Source organism: Ahaetulla prasina, chromosome 6, assembly GCF_028640845.1.
Source record: "Ahaetulla prasina isolate Xishuangbanna chromosome 6, ASM2864084v1, whole genome shotgun sequence".
NCBI classification, from domain to species: domain Eukaryota; kingdom Metazoa; phylum Chordata; class Lepidosauria; order Squamata; family Colubridae; genus Ahaetulla; species Ahaetulla prasina.
The window spans coordinates 36,983,680-37,006,474 of NC_080544.1; the positions used below are offsets into that span (position 1 = coordinate 36,983,680).

Here is a 22,795-nt window from a genome sequence, read left to right on the forward strand (position 1 = left end):
ATTTACTTAACCACTGTGGCAAGAAAAGTTGTAAAATGGAGCAAAACTTCCTTAACAGATATCTCATTTGGCAATATAAATTTTGGGTTCAATCGCAGTCGTAAGTCAAGGACTACTTGTAATTGGTATTTTGAATTTTGAATAAGTACATATTTCTTTCAAAATCTAGATCAGTGTTGGCAAACCTTTTTGGCACTGAGTGCCAAAATGGGACGGCACGCATGTGCCGGAAACAGGAAAAGCAGCTGCCCGATGCACATATGCACGCTAGGAAGATGATATTCCAGTTTTTGATGCGCACCAGCCACCTGGTCTTCTGGTTTCTGGCATGTATGCTCACATGAAGACCAGCTGGCCGGTGCATATGTGCTTGGCAGAAACCGGAAGAGTAGCCGCCTGGTGTGCATGCGCACACTGGAAAGGTGATTTACCAGTTTCCGGGACGCACATGTGCACCGGCCACCTGGTCTTCCAGTTTCTGACGCGCATGCGCACACGAAGACCAGTTGGCTAGTGCGCCGGAACTCGGAAGACCAATGGTCGACGGCTCATATGCCCAGAGAGATAGCTCTGCATGCCATTTCCAGCACGCATGCCATAGGTTCTCCATCACAAATCTAGCTACAGGTAGTCTACTAGATACTAGTACAGGTAGTCGTCAACTTACAACAGCTCATTTAGTGACTGTTCAAAGTTATAGTGGCACTGAAAAAAATGACATAACCATTTTTCATACTTATGCCCGTTGCAGTGATTTACATACATACAGATCTTGGAGATCCTCCAGTCCAACTCCCCACCCCCAAACAGGAAACCCCACAGTCTCCCCTTAGTCCCCTTAGTCTCCCCTGCTCCGGTGCCTGGAGGTTGAAGTCCTATGATCCATTATGAGATTACTTTCAAAATATATTTTGTAAGATTACACTGTAAAAGAACCTTAGAACAATAAGTAGTGAATTTATTTTAACAATACTATAGCATTACTATCAAAGACTTTTGCAGTTTACAGGTAATATAAAAACATTTAAAACACTGATTGTGCAGATTTCTATAAAAACAATTTTATATGGATTACCCAAACATAAATACATAACCAATAAAATAGAAGCTAAGTATACTATAATAAAAAGATAAATTGTGTGTGGCAGTGTTACATTTTTAAGATCTCCAAAAGACATGCGTGGCAACAGAAATTCTAAGGCTAGTCTATAGCAATAGCACTTAGACTTATATACTACCTCACAGTGCTTTACAGCCCTCTCTAAGCGGTTTACAGAGTCAGCCTATTGCCCCCAACAATCTGGGTCCTCAATTTACTGACCTCAGAAGAATGGAAGGCTGAGTCAACCTTGAGCCTGGTGAGATTCGAACTGCCAAACTGCAATCAGCTGGCAATCAGCAGAAGTAGCCTGCAGTACTGCATTCTAACCACTGTGCCACCACAGCTCTATAGAAGAATTTTATAATAATATATTATTTGAAAATAGTTACGTTTCATAGATGGAAAACATAATTATGTTTCAGATATTTTCTTGACTGTACAGTATATACAATGGGTTGTTTTCTGTTTCTTGTCCTTTTCTTTTTGGCAATGTAATAATTAAAATTTCTACTTGTTAAGCAACTGGATAAACCACTTATCTCAATATGCAATGGAAAACTTTCTACGAGCTGTCAGAATTGGAGAGGAGTTAAATGAAGCCTGGATTGTACATAACACTGTGGTGTATGTCTTAAATCATAATAAACATCTGATTATTTCGAAACGGCAAAGAGAACTTGTTGAACCCTTTCAAATTCTTTTCAGTGCTGTTAAGAACGTTGGAAACTTTGGGTAAGTTTTACAAGACTTTAGTTGGATGTTTGATTTTATTTATTTTATTTATTTATTTTGTCACAACAATATATGTAGGTATCATACAAAAAGATTATATAGTATATAAACACATATATGAGTAAATATAAGGAGGTATAAGCATATATATAGGAAGAAGAAAAGAAAAACAATAGGACACGAATGGTAGGCACGTTTGTGCGCTTATGCACGCCCCTTATGGTCCTCTTAGGAATGGGGTGAGGTCAATAGTAGAAAGTTTTTGGATAAAACTTTTAGGATTATGGGAAGAGACCACAGAGTCAGGTAAAGTATTCCAAGCACTGATGATTCTGTTACAGAAGTCATATTTTCTGCAATCTAGATTAAAGCGGTTGACGTTAAGTTTAAATCTATTAGTTGCTCTAGTATCATTGCAATTAAAGCTGAAGTAGTCTTTAACAGGAAGGACATTACAATAGTTGATTCTGTGAGTTAAGCTTAGGTCTTGTTGAAGGCGACGGAGTTCCAAGTTTTCTAACCCTAGGATTTCAAGTCTGGTGGGATAGGGTATTTTATTGTTTTCAGAGGAATGGAGAACTCTTCTTGTAAAATATTTCTGATGTGGTGAGGGTTCCAAACAGGCGAGCTGTATTCTAGAATTGGTCTAGCAAATGTTTTATATGCTCTGGTTAGTAGTGTGGTGTTTTTGGAAAAGAAGCTATGCAAAATTAGGTTTACAACTCTTAGAGCTTTTTTTGCTATGTAGTTGCAGTGGGCTTTGGCACTTAGATCATTTGACATGAAAACTCCAAGGTCTTTAACGGGATGGGGGTCGTCTGTAAGGTAATGTCCATTTAGTATGTACTTAGTTTTGGGGTTCTTTTTTCCTATATGTAAGACTGAGCATTTGCTGGTTGAAATTTGGAGCTGCCAATTTTTAGACCAAGCGGTTAGATGATCAAGGTCATTTTGAATGATAGAAGTATTGTCTGTGGTGTTAAATAATTTGACATCATCAGCAAAGAGAACACAATTACTTGAGATATGGTCACAAAGATCATTAATGTATAGTATAAAGAGTGTTGGTATAAATAATAAAGAATGTATAGTATAAAGAGTGTTGATGTTTATAAGGTTCATAATAAAGTATAACCTTTAATGGCCTTTTGATGTAAGAACATTACAGTATGGTTTTAGATACGTAACAACGACATTAACAGGTCTATCTTCTTTACTAAGGCAAGCCTAAAAGTATTTCAAAATAACGCCATAAGTTATTATTGCTGGCTGATGATACAAAGTGTTTCTGCACAATGTAGATCCTGGTCAGATCTCTCATGCTATATGTTATTTTGTCTGATTGTGTTAAAAATACTTTTAATATATATATTTGCATAAGTAACTTTAGTTCTTCCCCCTCTTTCATTACTGTACATTGCATTGTTTCATTTATTATATTTCTATATAATTAAAGATTATTAACATTAAGTTATTTAAATAGCTAAGGGTGTTGAGTATTGAGAAGAAAGGAGAGAAAGAAAAATGATATATTCTAATTAGTTACAATTTAGGAGTTGAGTTTAGAAGCTGAGCATAAAAAAGTTTTCGTTGCATAATAGAGGTTTTGATCTTAAACTGATTACTTAATATTAAAATCTTCAATAGATTTGAAATCCTCTCTCTCTCTCTCTGTGTGTGTGTGTGTGTGTGTGTGTGTGTATGAAAGGAAAAAAATAGATAAATGAGCAAAAATAAAAAGGACTATTGGATTTCTGACTCCTCCTTTTAAGGCACCTGCTAATTTGCAATATTTGTAGACATTTAGGCCTCCTTAGAAGTCAAGGGAATATGTCTTTCTTGCAAAATAATACCTGGTTATAATTTTTTCATCTCGTCCCTCCTTTCTTTCCAATCTGAAATTGTTTAAATTCCAGGTAATTACTATAAGTGCCATGCCTCCATGTAGACAAAATAGTTTTTCACTTTTTATGCTGTACTAGGCTTAATAAATAGCAGATACATAAATAGAAAATATTTAAATAATGAATATGGATCTAAACTAAAAATAATTAAACAAAAAACAAAAAACGATAAAAAGAAAGTGTCCAACTACCAATATCTTAGTACTGCTAGTGTACTAAGGAAGGAAGGAAGGAAGGAAGGAAGGTGGGTCTCTACTTCTAACCAGTTTCATTTAAGTTACTTCTCCCAACACTTGGAAATAAAAAAAAAAAAGTCCTATACTCATACAGCAGCAGCAACTGTTAAAAGAAAAAGACAAATAGGAAGTTTGTTATTCCTCCGATAAGCACAGAGTCTTTGAGAACCACAAAAGAAGATGACCTTTTAAATTTTCATCCCCAAAAGAAAGAAGACTGTTCGATACAATCCTATTTCTTGCCGAAATATATTCCAAATCAAAATCTTTTCTTAAATTTAGTTCATTGGAAGGTAGATCTGGGTAAATCATTATTTTTATCTCCAGGATATTTCAAGCTGGTAATTTGTCTTGAAAGTTGTAAAAAGAGGTGTCTGATGCTGAATTTCAATAATTATGAATTGCCTATGAGACATTGCCTTTTGCTGTTAATCTGTAAACACTCAGTATCTCAAATCTAATACTGGTTGACAGTGAGCCAATATGCTGAATACATAATGCTATGTAAATTAACTGCAACTTCTGCTGCAGAAGCAGAATTGTTTGGTAAGTGGTTTCTGCTAAGCTACTTATGTGGTAGTTTAATTTGCCGTTTTTTAATTATTTATTCTGAAATAGTTCTTTTACGTAAGGTTAAATTCTGAGTTCATGAGAAATGCTAGTAATTCTTTTCCTTGCTTCCATATGTTTAACAAATTAAAAAGCTTGAGCTTATGTATTTTGCAAGATATCCAAGATGTATGCCAACATCCAGATTTTCTTCATCATTAATTCAAGACAGATTACTTCTTCCAATTGAGATAATAAGCACCAGGGCTCAGTATAGCTCTATATAATCTGGCAGAAAACCATTGCCCCTCTTCCCTGTCCAGAATTTCAGTTAGATGCATAACAGTAGAGCTGGAATAGAGCTCTTGGCTCAAAATGACTGAGGAGAATCATCTTCATTATTTTACATAGCATACCATTAAAATAATCCTATATCCCAGTTAAAGCAAACAGAGTTTGGACATAAATCACTCACCATTTTGCTATCTATATGAGCAGATTCATCTACAGCAGGGGTGTCAAGCTCAATTTCATTGAGGGCCTCATCAGGGTTGTATTTGACCTTAGGGGCCAGATAGGCATGGCCAGCTTGATGTCACTCATGTCAGGGGGCACATGTGGTGCCCCGGGTGAGGCTGGGGGATCCTTTGCCAGCAAAAACAGGGCCCATGCTCCATTTTTGGCCACAACAGCCTCCTGCAGCCCTATGTCAGTAAAAATGGAACTGGGAGAGCCGCGAGCAGAGGCACCACGGGCCGGTCCTTCATTATTTCCAGGGCGGCCCCATGGGCCAGATCTAAGCACCCCATTGGCCGGATGTGGTCCACGGGCCTCAGGTTTGACACTCCTGATCTACAAAGTCAGAGCAAAGTTAAGATGAAGTCAAGCATTTTTAATTCACTATTTTATTTATCAACAGTGTTCTAAAATATTGGATAGTCTAATATCTTTCTATTTCCGGACTCTTAAGTCTGGAAAAGAAAGGTGAGCTTTCCTGTTTTTTCAATCCCCAAATTATTTCTTAGATTCTAATTAATCACACAAAAGGAGGAAAATACTTCGTATTTCAACCAAAATGCTACTGCTCTTTAATTGCTGTTAAAAAGTTGAATTGCTATACATGCCTCTGCATCCAAATGTTTAAGTGACTTACACCAGCAAATAGAGTTTACTTGATTTCAATAAAGGATGGTTCCTAGATATTTTATCTATAGCCAGCTCTCTCTCTTCAGCAGTACTGAGAATTGAGATTATTGGCTACAAAATGAATTGGACTTAGTGTTTGTTCCATTTATTTCTTTAGGACTTCAATTTGTTTATTCATTTGTTCAACTTATATCCCACAGGTGATAACTGATTGTATTGTTATAATGACATATCGTATTATGTTTTTTTTCTTTTTCCTTTTTCCTTGCTTTTTAGTTAAAGCACTTTCTATGTGTGTTTTTTCCTCTGTCACTATTGATCAAGTGCTCTGAAAGAAAGAGCAGTTTGTTGAATAATAAGCCAAATAATCTCTTCCACAATTGTTTCTAGCTGTAATATACTATTTTTATTGGAAAATTGTCTATACTCTTTCTACATGATGGAGTTTCTTTTTTTCTTTTTGAATCCACGGGCAATATTTTAAGTCTGTTGAGCGTACATGATGGGGCTGGAATGTTACTATGATATACAGTAACTGGAAATAGAAATACTAATTATGGAATTGAAGGCTGTACAAATAGTATTCAGAGACTTGTATTCTGAGGATGGATCTACCTAAACAAAATAAATAGATATCATTAGCATATCTTTTACATGTTTAGTATTAATGAATGCATATCTTCATTTGACACAGTAAAACACTGGTTTATAATAGTAACTTTAAACAATTTCTTTTCCTTTTCCTTTTGTTTTTTCCTTTTGTTTTGTTTCAGGAATAGTACTGTTTTAGTAACATTATGCAATGCCCTGGCAAGAGGGCTGATTCTTCCTTGGATTCCCAAAATGATTTCCAAAACGGATGAAAAAAAACTTAATGAGGAAGGGCCCACCAAACGTAAAAAACCTGCCTTAAAAGGACATGAAAAATCACTCACTGCTCTAATTATACCTGTGGATCCAACTGGAATCCATGATATTAAAGCAGCTGTAGAGGTATGTTTCTTATCATAGTGGTTTTCTATATAACAATAAGCTGATCATGATTAAACATTTGCTCCAACCTGTATGGGCAGATTTGGTTAACTACCAGTTCATTAGAGGTTGCTTGCATGAAGTAGCTACAGTGTTAATGTGTGTTCTTTCTTTCCTGGAATGTGTAAGCATTTTTGTTGGCAGCAGGAGAAAGGGCCAAATGAGGAAGATGTTTCTTACAAATCTAAGAATTTGATCTTTGGTTTAAGCCAAGCAAGACTGAGTGGCTTTGGGTGTTTGGACATTCTTGTGATGGGAACCTTCCATCATAGGAGTGGCACTGCTTCAGATAGACCTGTAGGTAATCTGGGTGTTGTGTCTTGCCCGCTCTCACCGCAGCCGGGGTCTGCTTATCTGCTTCCGAACGCTGAAGAATGTCCTAGCATGCCTCCCGGCCCCAGCCCTGGCTCCATGCCCAGACAGGCTGAGGAGGGGGCATCTCCCGGCCCCAGCCCTGGCTCCATGCCCAGACAGGCTGAAGAAGAGCAAGTATCTCCAGCCCCCAGCTCTGGCTCCATGCCCAGGCAAACTGAGCAACTAGACCCCTCCCCCTCCTCCACAGCATGTGAGCCTGAGGAAGGTCAATTACCAACAGCTGCAGATTGGAGTGACCCTCGCGTCAGAAGACTTGATAGGCGGAGGCAACAGAAGGAAGGGAGGGGCAGGCCTGGATAAGTGCTGAGTCATGGAGCCACACCCCATGGCCTATATAAAGGATCTGTTTTCTGGCATTCTCTGAGTCAGGCAAAGTCTAAACATATCTTGTGAAGTCACTTTCTGGTCTCCTGCCTGCCCTGAGGACTTTGCTAGGACTTTGGCAGAGCTGCAGAGACACACCTGATTCGGATTTCCCTGACCCGGCCGTCAGCGGAGGAGTGGGACACGACACTGGGAGCCCTGAACTCAAAGAGCAGGTGGCAACCATTACTAGGACAGCTTTTTTATACCCTCAGATGATGTGTACATTCCTAGACCGGGAGGTCCTGGTCACTGTCACTCATGCCCTCATGCCCTCTCATCTAGATTACTGCAGTGGCCTCTATGTTGAAGATCATTCAGAAGTTTCAACTTGGGCAGAATCCAGCAACACATGCATTCAATGGCATTTGTTACTTGGCACATGTAACAACACTATCCATGAGCTGCATTGGTTGCCAGTATGCTTTCGTATGCAATTCAAGATGCTGGTTTAAAGCCTTTCATGGATTAGGACCAGGTTACTTGAGGGCCCATGTCTTTTCTCAGTTGTTTCTATCATTCAGTCTGATCAAGCCCAGTGGTTTGCTTAGGGTCCTGCTCAGGGGCAGGTTTCAAAACCTGTCACTACCAGTTCACTTGTGGGCGCATATTAACGCACGCACGTGACACTTCTGTGCATGCACAAAACATCTGGGCGGGGGCAGTGCCTCCCGCTGTCCAATCCAGGTGAACCGGTAGCAAACCACCACTGGTCCTGCTAGCTAAAGAATGCCTGTTGGTGGACGAAGGAGACATGCCTTTTCAGTCATAGCACCCACCTTATGGAAAATTCACCCTCCAGAGATCAGGATAGCTCCAATCCTGCTAGAAATTCATAAGGTCCTAAAGACCTGATTCTGGGCCTAGGCCTGAGGCCCCAAGTGTGTTTAAGGATTCACTTCTTGGTTGTATAAGTGATTTGGGTGGATGTTTCTTGGATGCTTTTTATTTAACTTTTGTAATGTTGTCATTGTTTTTTTTTATTTTATATTATTTTAATTCTGTTTGCTAATTGGAGTCACTTGTTGACATTGGTTAATAGGATGGATGGATGGATGGATGGATGGATGGATGGATGGATGAATGGATGGATGAACAAACCAACAAACAAATGTTTTTACTTATTGGCAAACCAACGATGCTAGTTTATTTGACAGAAGAGCTTTTTATCAATAAAACAGATTTTCCCTTCTCCATCTCATGCTCCACGAAATTTGTTAATATGCTTCTGCTTTAGGCTTGTTTTTTAAAGATAGCATTTATAAAATAATTTCTTTTAGGTCTGTGAATTTGCTATGCGTTTGCCTAATGGAAGTGCACCTGATGAGCCTGTGCCTATTGCTCTACGTCAACAAGTTATTGCAACTTGGGTAAAGGCCAAACAATTACTTCAGCAACAGATTGGGAGGTGGCATGGATCTGAGGAGGAGGTACCAGTTCTTTCTATCACAGCGTAAAAAGGCAGCCTTTTGATGGCTGAGAGTTACAGCAGAGAGTCATAGCAGAGAGATGGTAGATGATGATGCAGAGTAGAAAGAGGCAATATTTTTTTTTCTCACTCTACTTTCCTTTTTGCTTGGGGGGGAGGTGTTCTTTGTATTATAAATTACCTTAAGCCTAATATAAGTGCATCAGAGGTGGGTTTCAGCAGATTCTAACCAGTTCTGGAAATTTTGAGTAGTTCAGAGAACGGGTAGTAAAAATTCTGACTGGCCCCACCCCCATCTATTCTCTGCCTCCCGAGTCCCAGCTGATCAGAAGAAAATGGGGATTTTTCAGTAATCTTCCCCTCGATTGGGGAGGGAATGGAGATTTTACAGTATCCTTCCCCTGCCACGCCCAACAAGCTATGCCATGCCCAACAAGCCACACCCACAGAACCGGTAGTAAAAAAATTTGAAACCCACCACTGAAGTGCATGCACCATGCTTTAGTGTTTCTCACTTGAGAACTGAAGGAAACTATGACAGGTATTTTTTGACAAGGTGGGTGCCAGAAGGGAGATTTTGGAGATGGAATGCTGCTTGTGGGCATCAAATTGCTTATCCTCTAACACCAGGGAGAACCACTTTGAAGAACAGACTCCAGTCTGGAAATTTCATTTTATATAGATAGATAGTAAACCTTGGCCATGGCTCTATTCGCACAGGGTGTATGACAATTCACCATGGCCAACTCACAGCCAATTTGCCATGGTCAACTCGCCACAGGCCAACTCCCTGTGAGACAAGAGTTACACTAATATCAAAGAAATGGTGGAATAAAATCATTAAAGAAAGGATGCAAAAGAAGGGGCAGAATGAAATGTGAATGGCAGAAATTAAAATAAAATTTATTTATTATAAATAATTAAGTAGAATTGTTAAATTGTCCTGCAGCGAGTTGTCTCGCAGTGAGTTGGCCATGATAAGTTGGCCATAGGGTTTTGGCTGCGGAGAGTTGGCCATGGTGAATTGGTCATGGTGAACTGGCCATAGCAAGTTGTCTGTGGCAAGTTGTCCCATTCTCATTCTTTCACACATACAGTATAAAAAAAGATAAATGTTTCCCTTTCCAGTTGTTTCCACTCTCATGTCTGCTCATGTCTGTTTCTCATGCTCATGTCTGTTTCTTGGCGAAAGGAGCCAGCATCGTCTGAAGACATTTTCTAAGCTCATATGGCCAGCATGGCTATATGCCAAAGGCACACAGAAGAACACTTTTCCTTCCCACCAAAGTGGTACCTATTAACCTACTCACATTTGCATGCTTTCGAACTGCTAGATGGGCAGGGCATACATACACATATATTCCCTGCTAAATATGAACATTAGTGAACTTGAGGAATCCAACCAAGATTATCTCAACTTTTTCCCAATGTGAGCCTTATAACACGAAATACTTTTTGATAAAAATAGCATGCCTTAAACCCTGCTTAATCTTAACACGCCACCCAAAAACCCAAAATAATTCCTTCTATTATATTAGTACCATACTTTCCGTGACTCAGGTGCCAAAAATTATTTTAAGCTAAAGGTAAAGGTTCCCCTCACAAATATGTGCTAGTCATTCTCGACTCTAGAGGGTACTGCTCATCTCCATTTCAAAGCCGAAGAGCCAGTGCTGTCTGAAGACGTCTCCATAACTAAATGCCAAAGGCACATGGAACACTGTTACCTTCCCACCAAAGGTGGTCCCTATTTTTCTACTTGCATTTTTTACGTGCTTTCGAACTGCTAGGTTGGCAGAAGCTGGGACAAGTAATGGAAGCTCACCTCGTTACATGGCACTAGGGATTCAAATTGCTGAACTGCCAACCTTTCGATCGACAAGCTCAACATGTCATTAATCTGTAGAGTGTGCCTTTAACCTGTAGATTTCTAGAAAAATGTATATTTGTATCTATTTAATATGATGCCTTGTTATCTGTTGAATCAGTGATTCTTTCTATGCAGAATATTGATGATGGGACAAGTCCCATGACAAAGGTTTTTATGGGCCTGGAAATGTATTCGTGCAATGGTTTGAGCCTTATGGACTTTTTACTTCCCAATTTGTCTCAGGTATATATATATGTATATATTTCTTCCGCCCCTTCCTTCCTTCCTCCTCCTCCTTTATAGAACAGCAGCAATAGTAGGTTTTTATAAATTGGTTAGAAGGCCACATCAAACTCAAAACACAGTGGCACATCCGCAATAATAATTTTTCTTCTATGAATGCATTGTGCCTACGAACAGAATGTGCTTAACCAACATTCATGTTAAATAAATGACAGAGAATTAAATTTCAGTTTCTCAGACTGCTACTTTACTGTGGTTCAAATTAACCAAAGCTTTTTTGGAATACAAAGAATAGGGGTGAAGGGTAGGGAAGATAGGGAAGAAAAATAGATCTGGGTGAAAAGAGCAAAAGATTCCAGTCAGATGAATAGTATAAATAGTACAATCAGACCAAGGTTCTAATGAATGTTAGTATCATCAGAACCTTGGTTTGATTGTAGTCAAGCACTATTACAGATAGAAGAGTAGAAAAGGGATGTTTTCCTTTCTTTTCTTTTTTCTTTTCCATAAAGGGATTAACAACGAAACCTTGAGTTTTCATGACTCAAATAATCAAGAGTGGTTTTACATTTTATCAATATTTTGAAAAAAAATAAAGATTTAAAAATCTGAAAACATTTTCTCCTCGTTAGAACTGGAATAAAATTCAGAGGAGATATATTCCAAGTACTACTTACTTGGCTCATCTCTTACATTTGTTTGGTTTATGGTAATTATACCCCACACCTATATGGGATTGCTAATGATCTGCAACACAGATTCCCAAGCTTGATGCGCTCACTGTAGCAATACCATTTTTTTTCCTTAGCCATTCTTTACAAAAAGGTACAATTATTCTGAAACATTGTAGACTGGATGGGCTAAATATTAATGTTATCAATCAATGAACGTATATTTTATCCATTTACTTGTAGTTGGTAAAAATGGCTCTGGAGTGTAGTTGGTCAGACTCGCTTGTACAGCTTCAGACACTGACCAGACTTATGCATTTTGCACATAATCTCCATGACCATGAACTGGTGATAACCTGTTTTCAGAAGATTTTGGAATTGGGTAAAGTGCCATTTAACACAGATCCAAAGAAAAAAGGAATGTAAGTAGAGAAGTCACCTTTAAATACTGATTTCTTTTTTTAAAACCTTGTATAATTCTTGCTTAGAGAGAGGAACAGATATAGAAAAAGATGATCTCTTAGCTGCAGGTTTCCATCCAACCCTCAAAAAAATCTTCACAGTGATCTCTAGTTCGTTTTTAACTATAATTAAATAATGTATCCGTACCACCACTGCCTTGGATTAAGGCCAGGGGTGAAATGTAAAATTTGTTACTACCGGTTCTGTGGGCATGGCTTGTTGGGGGAGAGGTAATGTGATTGGGTGGGCGTGGCCAACTTTTTTTTTTCTTTTAAAAGCATTTTTTCTACAACCTCTTCAGCCAAAGAGGTTGTAAAAAAATGCCTTTAAAAGCCTCTGATGATCAGGCAACTCAGCTGGGATTGCCAGAGGAGCCTTCTAAAAGCATTTTTTCACAACCTCTTCAGCTGATCGGTTCTGACGATTCCAGCTGAGCCGTGCGATCATCAGAGGCCTTTTTTTTTACTTTTAAAAGCATTTTTTCAGCCGAAGAAAAAATACTTTTAAAAGTAAAACAAACAAACAAAAAAAACCTCTGGTGATTGTGCAGCTCAACTGGGCATGGGCGGGGGAGGCAGGGATTTTTGCTACCAGTTCTTTGAACCACCTGCCGCCATTGCTACCGGATCGGGTGATCCGGTCCAAACCGGGAGCATTTCACCCCTGATTAAGGCCTTAAGGTTTCAAGGAATAACGATCAGAATTTGAAGCTAGTTTAAGAACTTGAGTAAGTATGGAATCTGGTTTGCCTTCCCTACCATGTTTGTGGTGATTGTCTTTTAACCCAAGCTCCTGAAATGATCTTACTGGAAAGAGTGGGATGATTTTCCACATGATTTGAGCGGGACAGAGCAACCTGCACAACAGAATCTTTGTGTTCTTATTCCCTCTCTTTAAAATGCCTCCTTTCCAAAAGAAAGAAGAATTGTGATGTTCAGCTCAATCATTTTACCACCATATTTAGGTGATGTGAATTCAGGCTTCTTTTAGAGTTCTAGATAGGAGTCTAAATGGCCAAATGGCCCTCCTAGTTTATCTAACCCAGTGGTTCTCAACCTTTATAGTGCTGCGATCCCTTTAATACAATTCCCCACGATATGGTGATCTCAACCGTAAAATTATTTTTTTTTAGGCAGTGATCTCAGCGCACCTCAGCAGCCGCAGAAGGGGGGGAAAAGCGGCAAACTGTTTTTTTGAATTTATCGCGCCTGAAGCCGTATTGGCTAGCGATCTGAACTGCTTGCGATTGCCTTGAGGACGGAGGCATTAAAGCGGAGACTCCTCCCCTATTAAGTTTATCACACCTGAAGCCACATTAGGCTAGCGATTGGGAGTGATTGCAGCTGGCTTGGGAGGGAGATATCAGAGCAAAGATTTCTCTCTTTTTTAATTCATCGCACCTGAAGCCGAATTTGCAATTCTTCGACTCGCAAGTATATTTCCCATATTTCCGATGGTCTTAGGTGACCCCTGGCAAATCCTCATTCGACCCCCAACGGGGTCGTGACCCACAGGTTGAGAACCGCTGGTCTAACCAGAAGTAAGAAAGGAGGAATTAATTTATTCTGGTGATGGTGTCAGATGTAAAAAAAAATTCTGATATTTTATGTCCCATTACCAAGCACCTTATTATTAGTTAGAATCCGCCTCATACCAGCTGCAACAGTTCTTTTCTCTGATCTCCACAGTGTTATTTTGATATTTTGCTCTTTAATATTGTTTTGTGTGAAATGCTTTGAAGCTTTCAATTAAATTTTTAGATGGAAAGCATCTCCAGATTTCTCTAACTTTTTAAAATTCACCTTTAACCCAAGAGGGGGTTTTATTCTGTCATCTTAATACATCATGAATCTTTCCATTAAAATAGCAGTAATTGGAGGAAAACTTTCTTCAGACATTTTTTAAAGAAAATTAAATAGAGCAATACTGACCTCTAATGGATACGATTATTATACCATTATATTGATGTACAAAAATGCTAAAAGCAGATTTTTATCAGTTCCACATGGTACATAGTTGTGTAACGTTGCACTGGTGTTATCTTAAAAGGAAAGCAAGATTCAGATTAAAAGTTTTGAGTTAGAAGAGACTATATAAGTCATCAAGTCTGCCTTTCTGCTTAGTGCAGGAATCCAGTAAACCATTCCTGACAACTGGCCATCCAGACCCTGAAAATCTTCATCAAGAAGGAACCTACCACTGTTCTAGGCAGACTCTTCCATCACTTAATATATTAAATATATTACCCTGTTTTCCCCAAAATAAGACATCCTCTGATAATAAGTCCAATCGGGCTTTTGAGCACATGGCAATAAGGCCAAGTGCTTATTTCAGGGTTCAAAAAAATATAAGACAGGGTCTTATTTTCAGGAAAACACAGTAATATATTTAATGTTCAAATTCATGTTTTCAGCCTGTTGGTTCTTATCCAGTTTTTTGTTTGTTTCAATAGAAAACAGATACACATTTGTCTGGGTTTTTTTTTAAGAAAATCCTCTCAGTCTTTTGCAAGCTAACTATGCTTATCTTCTTTAACTATCCTTCATAGGCTTTAATTTCAGATTCCTTATCATCTTTTAATTCTCCTCCAAACTTGCTGCAGCTTCTTCAGACTCCTTTAGTTGTCCTCTGAACCTGCCACAGTTTCCCCATGCTTCTTTTAAGGTGCATAAGAGTGAAAAACTGTTGTAAGTCACTTTTTTCAGCACCGTTGTCACTAAGCAAATGGTTGCACGTTGAGGACTATCTGTAGTTCATCTGAGATTCTTTGTACAAAGAATTAGACAAAACAATACATGTGATGACATTAGCTGATAAAATGAGAAGTGGCTTCCGATGAATAAATAAAAAAATTCTCCCCCTTTATCCCACCCAAATGGGAGAATGGAAAGTTTCGATTGTCTGTTTCCTGCAGACTGAAGGACTGCTCTGTTCTGGCAGGATCTTGAAAACTGAGTTATAAGTCTAAAGTTTGCTTTTGACGTCTTTATGTAGAAATGATTACAGTGCCAGACAAGAAATGCTGAGTATTGCTTCTTGTACTCACGGGAAGAGTATAATGGAAAACCTGGCTGGCAAAAAACATTTGCGGGTTACAGCATCAAACTCCTTTGTTGAAGGTGCAAGGTATGTTGTGATTGGGGGAGGGACATTTTTATTTATTTTAATGAAATCTGAATATGAATACCTGCAAATGTATAAATCCCAGGCAAATAGCAACTGTGTTGAAAGCACAGAAATAAATTAATAAAATCAGAATCTTCATTAACATTGAGTGATATTGTACAGGTGTCACTCAGAAAGAATAGGGTGTCTCTCCTCATTTAACCATCAACAATGAAGTAATACAAGTTGTATCAAACTACTTCAGGAGTAGAAACCTTTATTCTTATTTTTTTTCCCTTAGTTTCTCTTTCTGTCTCTCAACCATTAGCAAGTTGCAGGAAAGATCTCATACTGAATTTTTAAAAAATTAAAGTAAGAGCACCATAAAATGAGGCCAAACACCAGATGTAGTTTGGCATCTTTTAATGTCTGTTTCTGAATATTTAATTGACTATGGAAAAAAATTTAATTTTTTTAAAAAGGAGAGATCAATACCTTTATGAAATAGCTCTAGGTTTTATTTTTTAGACTGATAATAATAAATATTTCCACAATATGTTAATTTTAAAGAAACTGAAATTTTCGCATACAGTAGTACCTAGCAAAGAGTCAGAGATAATCCGGGATGAAATTTTATCTGTGACTTTTGATAACTTTAGATAAAATTAAAACTTTTAAATTTTGATAAAATATAAAATCAGTCAAAAGAAGATTAAATATAAAAATATTAAAAATTGAATCTAAAAATGTATTTAGGACGTGACATGGATAAAGTTTAATAGCTACTTGGCAAAAGGACATAGTTTTAAAAATTTGCATTTTCAGTAGAGAATATTGAAAAATAATTGACTTAGTCAATGCAAATTGTACATAATTCTCCCATTTCTTCCCTTTTTTCCCCACAACAACCACCCTATGAGGTGGGTTGGATTTAGACCAAGTGGCCAGCTGAAAACCACCCAGTCAGCTTTCATACCTAAAGGAAAACTAGAATTCACAATGCCCTGGTTTCTAATGCAGCATCTTAACCATTGCACCATACATTTTTATTTCAGAAACAGACAAAAAGTTAATAACGTTTATGTACACTGAGAGCATATGCACCAAGACAAATTCCTTGTGTGTCCAATCACACTTGGCCAGTAAAAATTTCTATTCTATTCTTCTATTGACAGGAAACAATTAGTTTCAGAAATCTTTGAAGTGCTGCTAAAATAAAACTACACTTCTGTGTAAAATAATAATAAATGGAGTGCAAGAGATAGGTCACATCATACATTTTGACATATGGGAAAATATTTGTTAATGTAACTTTTTTTTACATTATATTCACCTAGGGGAAACTTATGAAATGAAGAACAGATGGCTTAATAAGCATAACAAACTAATCTGTAAGAATGTAAAATCTCCTGAGAATATAAAATAATAATGGGAGCTAATTGTAATTATGGACTATTTGATTCTTTGGGAAGAGAAATACCACCTAATATTATTAAACATTTATTATGGTACTGAAAAAGAAACAGAATGAAAGCTTTACTATTTGCATTGACATTGAAATGTACATGTAAAACATATAAATAATTTTGATAATTGTTGTCAACATCCAACAAACAGCAAATTCTGAAGGGAACTAAGAAATTGGCTTAAATAAATATATTATGCTTGTTTACTTTGCTAATCAGGATAATTTAATAATTAGTAACTTGTTACAACTTTAAACCATTAACCTTACATATAATTCATTGGAGAGTTTTGGTATTTTATTGGTAATTTAATCATTCCTGAGGTTTTGTCTTCTAAATAATTTTCTACTGACTCATTAAAAAACTTCCAAGAATATATATACAATTATGAATACACCCATGTAATATTTCCTATACATAATAATTATCTCTCTTATATGATTTTGAGAGAGAGAGAGAGAGAGAGAGAAAGAGATGAAAAGAGAAATTAAAGATAAACCTTTTCCATAATTTTTATTAATGGCTAAGCCCTTTAATTCAAAAAATGCAATGTCTTAATGTTGAAATATATCCAAGAGGATAGTTAATCAGAATCATTGCAATTGCATTATGTATTGCTTACAACCTGCTACAGCAGGCCAGTGGTAATATATTTTTACACTTTCTTAGGTATGCCGGAGAAGCAGGAAATCTTAACCTTGCCATGGTAGCAGCTCGAAATTTCTGGAATGCATGTTTACCTTTCATTGGTTCTTCAGCAGACAGGCAGCATCTCAAAGCACCTACTGAAATCATTCTCAAGAGCATCATTAGAGCATCAGAGGCCAAAAGTAAGCAGGTAAGAAATAACACTCCTACTGGATTCATGGATGATTTGATTTCCAACACATTGAAACCCGATGAGAAAAATAATAAGGTATATCTTTTTTATTATTATTATTTTATTTTGTCACAACAGTATATACAATCATCAACATAAACAATAACCCATCATGAGAGAAAAAAGTATATATAAGTAAAAGTATAAGTAAAAGTATGCATATAATACTATAATGAAGGGAACAATAGGGAACAATTGTTGAACAAAAGGGAACAAAAAAAAAGGAAACAAAAGGGAACAATTTTACATTATAATCTTACATTGTAATGTAAAAAGGTACATAAATAAATATAAATTATAATAATTGATTATTAACAAATAATTGTTTTACATTTTTAACATACTAAAATAATGAGTGAATACTTTAGACAACCTGACTTTCCCAGCGCAATCGGCAATTTTGGAAAGGATTTCAAACCTCCCATGTCTCTCTCTTCTTGATAGTTTGCTGTTTTCTTCCATTAGATAATAGATCCTACTGTCCTGCGTTTTTTTCCCCATTTTTATTCTAGAAGTTTATTTTGTTACATTCACAAAATTACAATTCAAATGTCAGTGACATCTCTTCTACTGCAATCAGCACACTGTTTTGTTTTTTAGGAAGCAGAAAATATGTTACACTTGCATCAGTGGCCTACAATAGATTTTCAGAGCATCAGCCCATCAGATGGGCATTTTTTTCCAGGTAAGTTTTTACCATTTCAACTTTTAACCCCTCTCCCCCCTCTTTGTATTTGCTGATGATCTACCTGCATGGATTTTGTAATATTTGAGATATTGTGTTAATGTATTTCAAAGGCGCTGAGGAAGATTTGACCTTAAGAACATTCTTGTATGTGTTACTGTTCCAAGCATATGCTGATAAAAATGAGTGGGAGACAGGCCTTAAAGTTCTAGATGAAGCTGTTCAGATTCTTCCTCGCACAAAGCACAGACTGTAAGTTATTTGGATAGTTTGCAAAATATTTCACTTAATGTGCATTGCTGTAGCTATGGTTATCTTAAGCAACACAGTACCATTCAAAGTTCTGAAATGCCAGAATTAACCCAGAGAGAAACTTTCGACTTAGATGGTTGTCCTTTATCTCCAAGCCACAACTTTTCATAGTAAGAGAAATCTGATTTTCTTATTTATTTATTTGAGGTCTATAGCCGCCCATCTCAACAAGTGCCCCTGGCAGCATATATCATCAAAAGCATTTAAAACAAAGCAAATAAATATATATATAGTTGTCAAGCAAAGCTCTTGCTATGGATGCTAATGTAACCAACAAAGTGTGGCCTTAAACACACTCAGGGCTATAGGCAGTGGTGGGATTCAGCCAGTTTGCACCACTTCAGGAAAACCGGTTGTTAACTTCCTGAGCAGTTTGGCAAACTGGTTGTTGGAAGAAATCATTATGGCAGAGAACCGGTTGTTAAATTACTTGAATCCCACCACTGGCTATAGGCATAACCAGGTCTTCATAGCCTTACAAAAGGCTCAGGTTCATCCTAATATCTGAAGAGAGAATCTTCTAGAAGGCAGGAGCTTTGATAGATAATTGGCAGACACGTTTCTTGTCTTCAGAACCTGTAGCATGCCCAATCAACTATCTCTTCCCCAGTTTTGCTTTTTTTTTCTCCTCCAGTTTTTTTATACATTATGAGATATACAATCTATATCTAGTAATCCACTAACCAAAGGAATTCCAATGTCACTTTCTTAAGGGATGCTTCCAGGATACTATTAATATCAATAATGGGGAATATTTGGAGCTCATTTGTTGAAATGAGGGGTGCTCATTGGTGCTCTCTGAACTTGTTTTCTAGCAGATATTTCATTACCCAAGCTAGGTAACCCAAGCTTGGTTAGCACCAAGGACCTCTCATATTATTAATAATTGCAAGTATACGGTGAAATACAAAAAAGCTTCACCAATTTCTAACCATGAATTGCAACAAGTGGCAGGCTGGAGCCATCTTGTACCAAGTGGCAAGAGTCCTGGTTCTTAAATTTTGCAAGCTGGTTAACAGCTAGAGGAGAGCCTCAATGCCTAGTGCATGAATCAGTTAGTGATGTTGGGTGGCAGCAGTGGAGTCAAAACAGGTCATTCTTAACATTTACCAGCAGCAATCACTGGTTGCAACTCAGAGATTAAGCCCAGCAATTTACACAAGCAGGTTTTGGTTTTCTTTTCACTTTTGTTCAAGATGTGATACTGATTTGCACTTTTACATAAAGGGACCTTTGTGGGTCCCTTCACGGCATACATCGTCTTCCTGGAATTCATTTAAACCATTTTTATGGTGCAGAGAAGGTTTCTCTTTATTAAACGTCTATGTTGTTAAGAATTTTCCTCCAAGTTGTTCTTCTTTGTGAAAAATTAACCGGTGGATACCCACATATAGCAGAAAATCTGTGACTGAGTTTGTTTATTCAATAAGTAAAAAGTAACAATTTCTCCATAATTTCTCCTTCACATCAAAGCACCCATATAGATAGACCTCATCTTAGAACAGTTCATTCAGTGACTTATTCAAAGTTACAATGGCCCCCAAAAAAGTGACTTATGAACATTTTTCACACTTATCGTTGCAGCAGCCCATGGTCATGTGATTTACATTTGAATGCTTGTCAACTGATTCATATTTATGACAGTTACAGTGTCCCGGGGTCATGTGATCACCTTTAGCCATCTTCTGACAAGCAAAGTCAATGGAGAAGCCAGATTCACGTAACAACCGTGTTACTAACTTAACAACTGCAATGATTCACTTAACAACTAAGGCAAGAAAAATCATAAAATGGGCCAAAATTCACAACAACATAAATGTTGGGCTCAATTATGGTCGTAAATTGAGTACTACCTGTATTTCTCAGTAACATTTCCTGGCTTGAGGAAATGGGTTTGTACAAGCTGCGTGTGTGCAGTACAGTCACAGTATTTAATAGTCTCTCACACACATATTCATACATACACATTCCCACTTTATTTCCTTTTCACTCCAATATCTTGAAGTAAAAAATTATTCCTAATTGCATTTCAGCAGGAGCATTTGTAGCTTGACGGTTGCCTAAAGCATTCCACATTGCAATTTTTTTTACTGGATTTGTTGTCACAGCGATTCTTTCCTCAATGTGGATATTACTTAGTGCTAAAACTAAATTCTACAAATGGGTGCATTTGGAGGCAGTCTTTGTTAACCTCATAACCCCTTTGAATATTAAATTAGTTGGTATCCATTGTTGGAATTCTGCTCTGTGTAATCTGGAATTTGATATATTAAAATTTCTTATGTACTATCATGCTGAAGTCTGGATATGAATGAAATTCATTCCTTCATGGAGCTAAAAATCCCTGAAAGTCAAATAGTGACTTCTGATTTTAAAATATTTTATATAAAAAAGTTTTGAAATACCACTTTGTTAGCTTATTAAATCATTTATAAATACTAACTAACTAAAATTTTGCTTCATAGCCCAATTTTTAAGCATATGGTCATGGTAAAGGCAAGACTAGGACGTAATTATATACTGGAAATTCAGAAATTCCGTGATGAAACTGAAGACTACATGTCAGATATGTGGCATCGTTTGGCATCTGTTTCCTTTGATATTGTGGGACAATTATCTTGCTACCAAAATGCAATTGAAGTTTTACAGGTTCGTATGTATCTTCTTTTTAAAAGATGCTATTAGTTTGCAGTTCTTGATGAAAAATCAATATCTGATGGTGGTAGAAAGAATATAAGCTTTATGTAATTCCTAATTCTTGTTTTGGGTACGGTAAACTAATGGATCTTTCTCCAGAGGCTTCCTATCTTCCTTTTGAGAAGATTAGTAGCCTTCTGTGATTCCCCACTTAAATATCCAGGGAGGCCTAAGAATTAATATGGTTAAGGATTTTCAGTATTTCCTGGCTTTAAATAGCTGTCCTTAAGACACCTTTGGAGTACCACATATTAGAGGCCTCTGAAATAGAAAGTTCAAGTGAATTATGTAAATTTCATTTTTGAAATGTTTCTTTCGATATTTATCATGTCATTCATAGTTTTCCCTTCCTCTAAATTCCTAGTACTATCTCAGAATTGAAAAAATTGTATGTGTCTTCTAGAGATGTATCACAGTTAGGCTTATACCCCTGTTGCTACATAACTTAATCAAGGCTTTTGGTCCTGACAGATGTAAGAAATACTTCCCTTTTCCCCAGTACTTGCTTACAGCAACTAATAATCTGTAAAGGATTAGGCTAGATTAATTTTGTGATCCCTTCCCAATCTATAATTCCATGATTTTCTGATATGATGTTGCAGTTTGCCTAAAAGCAATGTGGGCTTTTGTACACAGGTAGTCCTTGAGTTATGACCACAACTGAGCCCAACATTTATATTGCTAAGTGAAACATTTGTTAAGAGAATTTTGCCCCATTTTATGACCATTCTTGCTACAGTTGTTAAATGAATCATAGTTATTAAGTTAGTAAAACGGTTGTTAAGTGAATCTGGATTCCCCATTGACTTTGCTTGTCAGAAGTTTGCAAAAACTGATCACATGATCACTGCAACCATCAAAAATATGATCCAATTGCCAAGCATCTGAATTCTGATCATATGACCATGGGAATTCTGCAATGATCATAGATGTGAAAAATGATTATAAGTCATTTTTTCAATGCCACTGTATCTTTGAACAGTCACTACATGAACTGCTGTAAGTCAAGGACTACCTGAATTTAAATTACCTTGTTTTCCTTTGAAAGGAAATATGCATCAAGAACTAGTCTAAATGTGTGCTGTGTGTGTTGTTTTTATGTAGAAAAAGGAATCTGAATTAAAGAAAGTGGATAATATCTTAGGATTTGCTGAATGGCTGTATTGCAGGCAGTTTCCTCTTAGTGAGGCTATTAAACACCTGGAATGGGCAATAAATATGTTATTGTATCTTAGACCTCTCCAAAAAAGCCCTGATGAAGAAGGTACGTTTTTCTAGCTATCTTCCAGAAATAGCTGTGTTTATTTTAGCATTGGGGGTATACTGTGATAAAATATTTTTTCCCTTTGACATTAAAAAACATTTAGATTTTTTTCCTGTGGCCTTCTACAGGTGATATTTTTCCTCTTTTTCATTTAAACAAAATATTGTTTTAGGCTTTTTAAATTAAGGGGTGTGTGGGAGATAAAACTAATACTTGAGACATTTGGAACTACCCGGGACCAGTTACACATGGAGCTTACAAGTTATATAATA

At 37.0% G+C, this 22,795-nt stretch overlaps 1 protein-coding gene across 1 annotated transcript in view; it reads left to right on the plus strand.

Moving 5' to 3' along the window:
- Window positions 1-22,795, plus strand: part of CFAP46 (cilia and flagella associated protein 46) — a 105,939-nt gene that overhangs the window by 25,714 nt on the left and 57,430 nt on the right. The window contains 11 exon segments of the mRNA XM_058188085.1: window positions 1,622-1,834; window positions 6,443-6,662; window positions 8,720-8,869; window positions 10,874-10,981; window positions 11,896-12,074; window positions 15,109-15,240; window positions 17,355-17,523; window positions 18,166-18,250; window positions 18,364-18,502; window positions 21,028-21,211; window positions 22,364-22,523. Coding sequence (XP_058044068.1) covers window positions 1,622-1,834; window positions 6,443-6,662; window positions 8,720-8,869; window positions 10,874-10,981; window positions 11,896-12,074; window positions 15,109-15,240; window positions 17,355-17,523; window positions 18,166-18,250; window positions 18,364-18,502; window positions 21,028-21,211; window positions 22,364-22,523 — 1,739 coding nt within the window.